General features: G+C 40.0%; 1 protein-coding gene across 8 annotated transcripts; it reads left to right on the top strand.

The window, feature by feature from the left end:
• Nucleotides 1-621: 621 nt before the first annotated feature.
• hnrnpca (heterogeneous nuclear ribonucleoprotein C a) lies at nucleotides 622-10690 on the top strand. 8 transcript variants are annotated; one of them, XM_078173033.1, is made up of 9 exons: nucleotides 622-758; nucleotides 2807-2911; nucleotides 5404-5672; nucleotides 7246-7318; nucleotides 7537-7587; nucleotides 7895-8061; nucleotides 8387-8500; nucleotides 8672-8826; nucleotides 10055-10690. In XM_078173033.1, exons 2-9 carry the CDS (start codon nucleotides 2907-2909, stop codon nucleotides 10163-10165), a joined length of 945 nt encoding a protein of 314 aa, XP_078029159.1. In that variant the 5' UTR covers nucleotides 622-758; nucleotides 2807-2906; the 3' UTR covers nucleotides 10166-10690. The 8 variants fall into 8 exon arrangements, with proteins under 8 accessions (XP_078029159.1, XP_033506831.1, XP_033506830.1 ...); XM_033650940.2 differs by having other exon boundaries at nucleotides 8669-8826; XM_033650939.2 differs by having other exon boundaries at nucleotides 7534-7587.
• The last annotated feature ends 981 nt before the right edge of the window (nucleotides 10691-11671 follow it).

Raw genomic sequence — 11671 nt, 5'->3', positions numbered from 1 at the left:
CTTGTACTGAAATAAATACCTTTGTTGCAAAGACAGGCTGGAGGTTATTTTAGGTGATGGAGAAATTGGCAAAAACACGTCACAAAAAAAGGAAAAAGTCAATTAATCACAGCTGCAAATGTGACTCATATTAGGCTGATTGCTAATTACTTGCAAGGTATGTTAGCTATTTTGAAAATTACTAATTTTTTACATCAATTATGCAAACTAAAAATGTTTGTGTTTGGGCATTCGTGTCTTAATGGTTGTGGTATCATGACATACAGTGTGTAGCACGGTTATTTTAAAGACCAGATGTGTAAAGAGAAGTGTAAGCGCTAATTTACAATTATATATAATTTACTATTATATATTATAATTTCTACAGCCGTTTGCTTGTTTAAAAAATAAAGTTAAAAGTTAATCATAATTCAAAGAAAATCTGAGGAGGAATTTTTATTTTTTATTTTTTTGAAAGAAGGACGGACTGATTTTTAAAGACAACAGGTGAATACGTTTTATATCCCAGGCCACACCGGTGTGGATATCTGACAGCCCACTTCAGGCTCACTCATTAACCCCTCTCCCCCGGACTGCTCTGTGATACAAAACCAGCACCCCTGTCCAGCACTGCGCCATCGCCAGTGACGTTAGCTCGGTGGATACAAGAAAGCTAGCTCACTGCTCAGGGGGAGCGACTAGCTTGTGCTCAGTAAGGACGACCTAACACATTTGACCGATTTTACAGAAAGCAAGACATTTTACTCGTAAAGGTCGTGGTGAGTATTTTGTTCCCAGACATTTTTAAAACATTTTTTCCTTCCTTTTTCTTTTCTTTTTGGATTTTTTTCAACGATGCTTTTTCTATTTTGCGAGTGGACAGAACGTTATGTGCTGGCTAGCGAGGTAGCTAGCTTAGCTAACTCGGAGACGCTCATCCCCTTCAAAACACACGAGCGCTGGTTGTGGTTTTTAGAAACACGACGCTTTGGATGCACCCTAGCTACAGTCTCGACCATTTTTCTCAAGTTTGTGTTGCGTTGTTTTTGTAGCGTTTATTGTGAAGACTTTGCCTTGACGGGACTGATTTGTTTTTGGCACGCTGCTCGGCCAGCCCACCAGCTAAGTTAGCGCTAGCTAACAGCATCGGAGGCTCCTTTGGTTTTATAGTCGCAGCTTCACCTTGATCCGTGATTGAATACTGATTGTCGACCACAGATTTACCGGGATTTTGCAGGTTTTGGTTTTTGCAAGCAGAGGAACTGGTCATATTGCTGGTGTATTTTTGATGCTTTTCGATTGGTGGTTGGCTAACGTTGGCCATGCTAGCCGGCTTTGAGCCCCCGAGTCTAGCGCAGGGCCCGTGTTTCACACTAAAGCCTGGTGGTGGCACTGTCGGGGTCCAGGCGGGTGTGTTGTGGATGGTTTAGGTAATTTTTGATAATCTCCAAATTTTGCTTTTCTGGCTCAGTCAGTTTGTTTTTGGTGGAGTAGTTTTTCCCCGTGTTTTTTCCTACTATGCCTGAAGAGTGATTTTTTTTTTTTCTGATTTTGGAAGCTTTGGGCTGCCAGTGGCCTCAGTTTTGTTACACAACATATTATACATATTTTAATGATTAAACGATTGTTGATTTGAAAGAGTATTGTGGCTGTTTATGTGTATTAAAATGAACTCACGCCTTCACATTCACCCCTAGGCCGCAGGTACACCTACAAGCCCCACTTAGTGTATTCATTAGAGACAGAAGCCAATGAATAAAATAGTGTTTGGTCTCCATTAGGTGGGAATACTAAAAAATCAAAACAAATAATGGTCCCATAAAATAATGCATAAAATTACTCTGCATCCCAGCATCTAGCACACCCTGAGTGCTCCTACTGAAATCTTTATTTTCCCTGAAAGTCAGTTGAAAAGCCTTTACTTTCCACCCATTTTAAGGTCTCTGTTTCCCACATTTAAACGGTGAAACTCAAGTATAATTTTCAGTGGGGTCCATAATAGCAATGATGACAGTCATGTACCTTTTTATTGTTATAGCTTACATCTAGTTTAGATTTATTCATAAGCCATCAATGCCTTACCTGTGTAATATGATTAATTAAAGTGATATTTCTTTGTTTTCCGAGTATGCAAGACATTGGACCACCCATGTTCAGACTAAATTATAAAGGGCCAAACTCCATGAAATTATATAAGGTTGCTTATCATCATACCTGTAAAGCCACCACAGTTGATTTACTAAATTTGACGAATCAGTTTTGTCTTAACATGAAAATGCCCTGTAAAGTTTACATGATTTGTCTAAGAGTCCGTATAGAGCTGACATAAAGGTTTATGAACGTCTGCTAATGCAAGTTGATCCCATGCTGACATTAATCTCAAGGGATGAACGTACACTGCTTATTTAGTACAAACTACTTTTTCAACCATGTGTCATTCGGGCCACACAAACAAGCATATGTGGACCAGTAAAGGCCTAATACAATACACTTTATTGTCCACTTAGTGATATGGGTGTAATGGTTTTGCTACATTTAGGTTTGTTTCTGCAAACCTTGGACATGTGTTGTATTCTCATGTTCTCACAGCATATGTAGATGTTGCACTTTAACATGCATTAGGTGTCGGGTTGTAATCCCAAAGTGGCTAGTTGTAATGAGATTAGTGGAGACACACACCTGTTCTTTTTTTTTGTTTGTTTGTTTTTAAGAGGTGTGTTACTGTGTTTGCCTCGTCACTAAACTCCTGTACACACTCCAACCAGGTAAGACTTGGTGCGAAATAACCCTGCTCAGCTTGACTGAGGTGTGTTTTCTGTCACCTTAGTATAAATCGCGAGGGGCGCAGGTGAAGGTCGAGACACCAGCCCAAACTGATCCCAGCCCACAGTGTCAAACATCAGACGACAACCCTTCACACAGACGCTATGGAGTGAGTGATACATGTTTGACCCCTGTCAGCCGGGGGTTAATGTCGATGCAACTACTGTTTTCATGTTTGCTGTATCAGGGCTCCCTTCCCATCCCCTAATTCCCACAAGGCTTTGCGCTTCACTGAGCAGTAGTATTCACATCCTCTGTGTTTGTATTAGAATAGTAGTAATTACGTGTTTAGTGGATAATGAGTGTAGGAGTGGTCCTGCACAGTAACGGAAGAGGAACCCAGTAAATACAAATAAGCCAGGTATTCTTGGCACTCTACAAACTGAAATCTTTGTTCTGTGGGACACAGTGTAGTGATAAAACAGAACATGGTATCAGATTAAATACTCTCCTCTACAGTTTTAATATATTGCATCACAGCTAAATGATTAAATTATCTTAAAACGTGTAACTGTTCCTGCTGAGTGAAATGAACAGTAACTGTTTCACCATCACATCCACCGGGCTAATCATCAGAAACAAAATTACCCAGCCCTAATACAATACTGTATTAAAGCACCAGCAGCCTTACCCAAATTTTCCATTAATGAATACTGAGGTTAAAATATTGTGAAATTTCTTGAGTGTAACCCACCCCCTAAACCCTGAAGTCATCAACTCTAAGCAGTAGCCCTACCTCGCAGCTTTACAAAATAAGACTTAAAGGCTGTGACCGTGAAAATTAGGTTAATCACTATACCAACATTTTGTATTGCAAAACAGCATTTGATAACTTTTATAATATCATGGCAAAAAGAAAGCCTTGTATTGAAAATCTGATTGTCGATCTCTTTAATAGCTTAAGTACTTTTAATTAATGGAGATCTGGTCATTTTAATTATGTGGTATCACAATATCGACACTTTTTACAACATTGTTGAAATTTTTTTTTTAAAAAAATTGTATAAATTTAACAAGCTTTAAGCCCTTGACGTAGACGACAGTACAGCAAATCAAATGAGGTATACCTGTTCAAGCCAGTATCGCAATGCCGGTTGAGAACCAACGCATTACGCTGTGTGTGTATGACTGTTTCAGTGGGACACATGTAAGACAGAAGTGCTAATAAACAGTATATTACCACAGTTTTCACAACTGTTGATGGGCAGAGCAACCATATTGAATTTTTAGGTTTAGCTTTGTGAGGTTCCTCCGACAATCTGAGTTGGAAATCCGACTTCAGGGGGCACTCAAGTTGAAATTTCTGACTGGGAACTTCTAGTGCAAATGGAACACACCAATAATGTCAAAACCTTCAGCTAGTCACAGATTCTGTTTCTGTCACTCTGTGGCGAAAGGGTGGTTACCTTGAGTTTAACTTTGCGACTTACTGTCATGTCAGTGAATTGAAATGTGGTGTTCCTTAGAAGAACACTAAGTTGTTAAACATGTCACTGGTATGGAAAAAGTTTGTAGATCTGCAGAAAAAGTTTTAGTTTTAATAGTTCATTTGTTTAAGAAGGGACAGTGTACATCAATGAACATTCCTTTTAAAGAGAAAAAAAAGAAAGAAAATGTAGATGCACCCAATTGCAGCCAGGGGCTGATTTACATTGGTAGTCCTCCTGCCAGATGTTTATCAGCATTGAAAGATTGTCAGACTTTTTGTCAGTTGAAAAACAACTCAGAAATTCATTTGTATTCCTCACATTTCTGCATTTACAGACACGTAAACATGATTGTGTAGATACAGTTGTAATATAAGGGATTTAGCATTAATGTCATCATTTTGCAACACTTGACGTGTCCCCGACGTTGAATTTTTGAAATGGGCCATACAAGACATGATAGAGTACTGTGTGGTGTAAGAAATACTCTTACCATAGTCAACTGATAACAGCAGGACTGCACTTCATTTACTGGGAATACATTTTAATCACTTTTTGACTTAAATGTTTATATACCAGTTTTCTTACTGTCTTTTAGTAGTAAAAACAGCGTGCACCTTGCTTTTGTTAAATTCCTAATTCAGTGACTAAGGGTAATTTTGGTGCCAGTGCTATAATCCCACAAAGTGTCAGGTCAGTATGTGTTTGGGTTTGTTACAGGCCTCAAATGTTGATGCTTATCATGCTTCATTTGGTAGGTTTGTTGTGAGCACGTGGTGCCAAGTGAGAAATTATTTTTATTTTAAGACTGAAGACATTAGTGGTCATTAAAGGGAATCATGTTATGCAGCTACATTTAATTTTTTTTTTTTTATTTATTTATTTCAATGCATTAAATTCAGGACAGGTTTGACTGTGGACACCTGTCTCCTGTTGATACAAAAACGGTAAATAGCCTCATGTCAACCTGTAACTTCCTGTGGTCTCCTTTTGTTGTCAGTACTTAATTTTAATTTCCCGGGAAAGCCTGCTCATCATTTATGCTGTTGTCCCGATACACGGTCACCACAGCTGGGAGAGCTCTGCAGTGTTAAACCCAGTGACAGCCAGAGTAGTGTTCACTCTGCCACTAAACCTTGGGCTGGTGTGTTGTCTGTATTTTCTTCCTGCTTAGTCGTTCACCAACCACCTCCAGCCTGATGGCCAGCAGCAACGTCACCAACAAGACCGACCCACGCTCCCTTAACTCCCGGGTCTTCATCGGCAACCTCAACACCCTGCTGGTCACCAAGGCAGATGTTGAGGCCATCTTCTCCAAATATGGCAAGGTCGTCGGCTGCTCGGTCCACAAGGGCTACGCCTTCGTTCAGTTCGCCAACGAGAGGAACGCCCGAGCTGCCGTCAACGGCGAGGACGGGAGGATGATTGTCGGGCAAGTACTTGGTAAGCATTCAATTTTTAACTTTTTGGCCATTTAGGATGATTTTTGCACTAAAGCAAGTTTTGAATACAGTCCTCCTACAGTAGGGGGTTCTCATTAGGTACTTTCAAGACTGTATTTTTGAGATATGCACTGATGAACAATTTGACCATTAGCCAGTACAGATGTTTTTTGTTACTGTTGTAAAAAAAAACAAAAAACTATGAACTTTTTAAAAGTCATTCAGCCCTTCATCTCCTTCGGTTGAACTCAACAGCGATCATACACATATATAAAACAACCTTTAATATAACCCTCTTTGACATGAAAAACTGCTTCAGAGCCTTTTCACTGTATATAATATGCTATAATTCCCTCTGTAATATCTATATTATATTGCTGTGAAAACAAATTTCTCCATCGAACAACTTATTTTAACTGTCTTAAATTATAGGGTGCATCCCTGACATGTTGATTGGGACGAAAGGATGCAGTAAACTCACAAAGGCATCCTGGGAAAGATCTTTGTTCATCCCAGATTTGTTTTTTTTTTTTTAAATGTCCCCAGGACAATGGAATGCTGTTAGTCTTGAGCCATGCTTTTTAGCCCAGCAAAATTGATGTGACAACAGAGAGACATTAGCCACTGACATTTAATTTGCCGATAGGTCAATGGCAGTCAACAAGGCTAATATTGGCAGATACCGATTTTGGCTGATGACTTGGTTTGTCACAGGTTGCATAAAATATATAGTAGTATATAGTAAACAGAATTTACAGAGTAAGCTCTTTCATTGTGACTTAGTCTTTCAAGACTGCAGCTCTGAAATGTCGAGGTTTGGTGCACTTTTAATTAAAAAACCTTTTCGTTGCAAGCTCCTGCAGGGTGAAAGATCCAACAAAGCTTTTAAGACATAAAATGGTTGATTAGTTTGGCAGATATGATTTTTCCACAAAAGTTCAATTACCTAGTAAATTCTTAAAATGACATCTACTCTGTCTTTGAAAAATACAAAATCTATGACTATCCTAATATATTTTTAAAAATTTAACTGTGTCTTGCATCACAGAAAAGTCCATTTAAGGTAAAGGTTTCAGGTTTCCACATCACACTTGTCAGTTGCAAACTGCATAACAATTGGCTTTAAAACTAGTTGTGATGTCACAAAATCCTCCCGGTACGTACACGTCTTAAACGACTAAAGCTCAGAAAGTTTCCGTCTTCAGCATTTATACATTTGAAAAAGGTTTCTAGTGTCAAACTCTGCACATACACCATTAAGTGAAGGTCAGACATCCAAGTGAAGGAGCAAAAAAAACACATTTTTGAGGAACAGGAGACTTTGAAAATATTCTTAGTAGGTTTGTGTTGGGCAAACCACCAGCGATCTGCTGACAATAAGATTTTCCAGTGTTGCTAAAACTCCAGTTGCCTTGTTATCTTTCCAACATGTTGGCCTCAGGTCATAGTGAGTTTCTTTTAATAATCATTTATCACAATATAATCTGAATTTTGATTTTGCAAACAGTTTGTTATTTCGATGGAACTAGTCAGAGTCCCTGGCAACACATTCAGTGATCTGTGTTTTTTCTCAGACATCAACCTGGCCGGAGAACCCAAACCTCACAGGTCAAAAACTACCAAACGCTCAGCTGGAGACATGTACAGGTCAGTCAACAATGATACTTACAGCAACAACGTTACAGCTGTTACACTTCTCAAGAAAAACACCACAAGTGAGCCTAGTGGTTAAAAATAAAATGTAAAAAATAGCCAGGAAATGATCGGTAAATGTTTAGTGGATTCAAAGGAGAGGAGACAGACTTTTGATGCTTTCACCTTTTCCATATTTACTCACATGCACTCTTGTTTTTGTTCCTCAGCAGCAGTTCCTCATTTGAACTCGACTATGACTTTCAGAGAGATTATTACGACAGGTGAGTAAAATGTTTTCAATTGTCTCTCAGTTTTAACCAAACAGGATCCCAAACCATCTTTGTCACTCATTAGTCAATATGTTCTCTGTCTCTGCACAGTGCTGTAAATCATGCATACAAATAGTGTCTTGTCGATGCTAAAAGTAACACACAATGTTCCTTACTTTCAGTCTGTAAGAGTAGATAACACATTTATAAAATACAGATTTTCCCCTCATTGAATAAAACTGTAAATTCCCCCCACAGAGCACTCAAATCTTGACCAGTTTAATTTTTGTCATTAACATTGTCCTGTGTTTGATACCAGAATGTACTCGTACCCCTCCCGTGTTCCCGCTCCCCCTCCCCCTTTGTCGCGGGCCGTGATCCCATCCAAGCGCCCTCGGGTCAGTCTGAGCGGAGGAAGCAGCCGGCGGACCAAGAGCAGCTTCTCTTCCTCCAAGAGCAGTCAGAGGACTTCCTCATCCAGAGCAAGTAAGATTGTCTGAAGCTTTATCGATCCATTTTAAAAAAAATTAGGAAGGCTAGCAGCAAAACAAACAAGGTACTGCACAGCTGTAATTTGTTAAGTCTTTTTTACTTGTGAGGAATTAGAACTAGACTAGAAAGCAGTTCTAGTTTCATCTATTGGTAATAGTCGGAGCCCTATGCACAAAACCTTTTAGTCAGGCCAGTTTATCTTTGTGTTCAATGGAAAGTTGGATGTTCAGCTGTGGATGGGAAAGATTTACTTAAAAGTGCTTTGTCTCCTTCATACTTGTCTCAAGTTGCTCATCCAGAGGTCCCTTTTTCTCTGTAGTGAAAGTTGACGAGCTGCAGACCATCAAGCGGGAGTTGACTCAGATCAAAAGCAAAGTGGATGACCTGCTGGATAGCCTGGAACGCATGGAGAAGGACCACAGCAAGAAGTCAGGTAGGGGGAAATACAGTATGTTAAAATGGAGAGCCAAGAATGTCGGACCCTTTGCTTCTATCTGTCTGTTTAACTCTTGGTAAAATACAAAGTCACAAACAAAGGCACTCGTGTTTGACCAGATAGGTTCCACAGTTTCTCTGACTCTGATTTCCGAATGTTCGGCAGAAGCTAAGGGTACAAAAACGGAGCCAGGAGAGGTGACTTCACCTCCGCACACAAGCAACAAGAAGGAGGATGGGATTAAGAGAGAGAGGGAGAGCCAGGAGACAAACGACTCTGACGAGGAGGAAGAGGAGGAGGGAGACCTGCTGGAGGAGGAAGAGGTGAGGCTGAAAAAAAAGCTTACTCTGACCAGCACTGCATACATTTTGATGAACAGATTTTTTTTGTCTATGGTGCTGTTTTGACTGAAGTGTTCACTCTCACTAGGGGTTGGCGATATATTGTATTACGGACTAGGCTTGGGCGGTATTACGGCATACCAGGGTATTTAGAAATCTTGATGGTATGATTTTCAATACCGTCAAATACAGGCGCTCCCCTTTCTATTAAACTCATTATATGTAGTGCACAGCCTGCGCCACCAGAGGTCAGTCTCCAGTCTCTACTGATGAGACAGGCTGCTGAGCTAGAAGACACTGTGATACACAGTGGTGGAGGGATTATGTCCGGGCCACACTGGCCCATTCAGCACACAGGACTGTAAACAGCCGTGCCAGCAACAACCAAGGGGAAAGCAGCTTGTTTTCTACATCTAACTCAGTGCTGCACACTCATATTGTCACATACTGTATACCCTGGTGACATCTCAGGAATGTATGAAAAATGAGTGAGATACTGCCCACGCCTACATGACAAGTCATACACACTCCCCCACCCATTCAGATCACTTTCTCCTGGGCAATAGTGCGTGAGCAGGAGAGGCCTGTGCTTCTGTATCTGCAGGGCTCCAGACTGCCACTATTTAGTCACATTTTGTGACCATGGAGCACTAATACAACTTGAAACTGTTTTTAAAGTATGAACTGGAGAGCTGTTAGTTTGTTTCCTCCTCAGTGAAAAAAATTCTATGATTAACAGCACCACTGTAAGCACTTAACTTTCTGTGAACTGCTAACGTCTAACTGTTTACTTGAAGCCTCAAGTTCACAGCAAAAACCTCCACACTTCGGCCAAGAAGAGCAGGGAGTTTCAAAATAAAGGCACCAGTGGTTCCACTTCAATTTATTTCATTATACAGTACTTTATTTAACTTAATTGTAATAGTACTTTTTTAACTTTATTTTAACAGTACTTTATTGAACTTAATTATAATGGTTAATTATAAAGGTGGGCCCCTCTGTGTGGAGTTTGCATGTTTTCCCATTTCAGCATAGGTTTTGTGGAGACATACAGGTTAGGGTAATTGGTGACTCTTATTTGCCCGTAGGTGTGAATGTGAGCGTAAATGATTGTCTCTCTGTGTGTCAGCTCTCTGGCCATTTGTACAGGGTGTAACCGGTCTTTATCACATTTCATCACTAAATAATCTGTTGCTCATTCAACCTGCAGGTGAAGAGTCAAGAGAGGGAGGATGAAGAGGACGATGACGAGGAGGAGGAAGGAGAGCACGTTGAAGGTGACGACGATGCGGACAGTGTCAACGGCGAAGAGGACTCGTAGGCATGGGCCGCACGGACGCATGCAGCGTACACACAGCTTCCAGTAGGAACTCGGACTCCTGTTTTAACACTCATGTTGTAGATACAAAAAGCAAACACGTGCACGCACACACACACACACACACACACACACACACACAAGCACACAAGCATGGTGCACATTCTGTTGTCCCATTGTCCCTAAAACTGATTTGTTTGGGTTTTGGTTTTTTTTTTGTTTTGTTTATTTTGGCCAGTTGTCCAGTGTTACTGTAACAGGAATAACTAGCTGTAGGTTTCGGTGTGTGTTTTTACTGCGTCGTTACATGGACTCTTAATGTTCTCAGAGACGACAGCTCGACGGACATGTCTTAATGCGAGGACGAAAATTCAGCTACAAAAGCCCATTTTTAGATTCAATACGTTTTGTTTTCCTCATCGGTGAGTTTGTTTGACCTTGTGTGTCTGTATGTTGATGTCAGTTTTTTATACTATTCAGTTTCAATTTAACTGTAAAGGAATAAATTGCAATAAAATATTAAAATGAGAAGTGCTTTTGTTTGTTTTTCCCTTCACAAACTAAACCGATGCACCACTCTTCTTTTCCCTTCCAATAAAAGTGCCACTGCCTCCCAACCAAGCAGCACATCTGGTACCAAGAGTAAATATCCTGTTATACTGACATTAATGCCATGCAGACAGGCGTAGCAATTTTTTCTTTGACACAATCAAACATTGGAGCTTTTGCTCACCTGAGTCATGCCTTTTTTTCTGTTTCTACACTGTGTTCAGACTCTGAGGTTATGAAACAATTGTACTGATGGTGAACACCTGTAAAGGTCTACTTTTTTCCCACTTTTTTTTTTGATCGGGAATCAAAAAGGGAAAAAAGAATTAGACTAATAAGCAGAATCTATGATGGCATTGGTATCAATAAAATCCTACCAATTCCCCTCCATAGTTGAAACCAGTGGCCAAAACTACAAAAACGATACATATTTAGGGGCATGTCAGGTTATGTATAGGTGAATCATAGCAATATGATGTTGACAAAGATCATCTATTTGCATCATCCATCTGCATCGCTTTCACCCTCTCAAAATGCAGCAAAAGAAAAATCAAGCTTCTTAAAATTTCTCCTCACAGTGTTGCGTCATCCAGTGTATTCTGTCGTTTTATGCCGTACTCTGATTGGTTGGAGTGTAGTTGGGGCTTGTCATGGTAATCACATTTGAGATTGTGGTCCCACATTTGTGACAGGGTGGTCTTTGATTGCCCAACTTGTCTTTATCTTGTCTTAGTTTGATTTTAGGACTATTAATTGGATTGATGACTGAAGACTCCACCATATTTCGTTCATGATTGTCTTTTTTTGTAGGGAACAATCTAAATATACAATAATCAGTAGTCTTAAGTAACATTTATTTCTCTTTTTGTTGAAGTTATGTACAAAAACAGATGTGTCGATGGGGGATGTCATGTAGAGCTCAATTGATTAGTTGACCAAAAAAAACCTGCTCCTCTTTTA

Source organism: Epinephelus lanceolatus, chromosome 12 (genome assembly GCF_041903045.1).
Source record: "Epinephelus lanceolatus isolate andai-2023 chromosome 12, ASM4190304v1, whole genome shotgun sequence".
Classification (NCBI taxonomy): Eukaryota; Metazoa; Chordata; class Actinopteri; order Perciformes; family Serranidae; genus Epinephelus; species Epinephelus lanceolatus.
Note: the sequence above shows the minus strand (reverse complement) of the source record. Positions and strands in the feature narration are given on the sequence as shown.

What these genes read in the sequence shown, in the direction of transcription:
- hnrnpca (XM_033650938.2), top strand. An exon ending in CAGAGAGATTATTACGACAG is followed by an intron (nt 7,588 to 7,894) that starts GTGAGTAAAATG and finishes GTTTGATACCAG; the next exon opens with AATGTACTCGTACCCCTCCC. An exon ending in GACTTCCTCATCCAGAGCAA is followed by an intron (nt 8,062 to 8,386) that starts GTAAGATTGTCT and finishes TTTTCTCTGTAG; the next exon opens with TGAAAGTTGACGAGCTGCAG.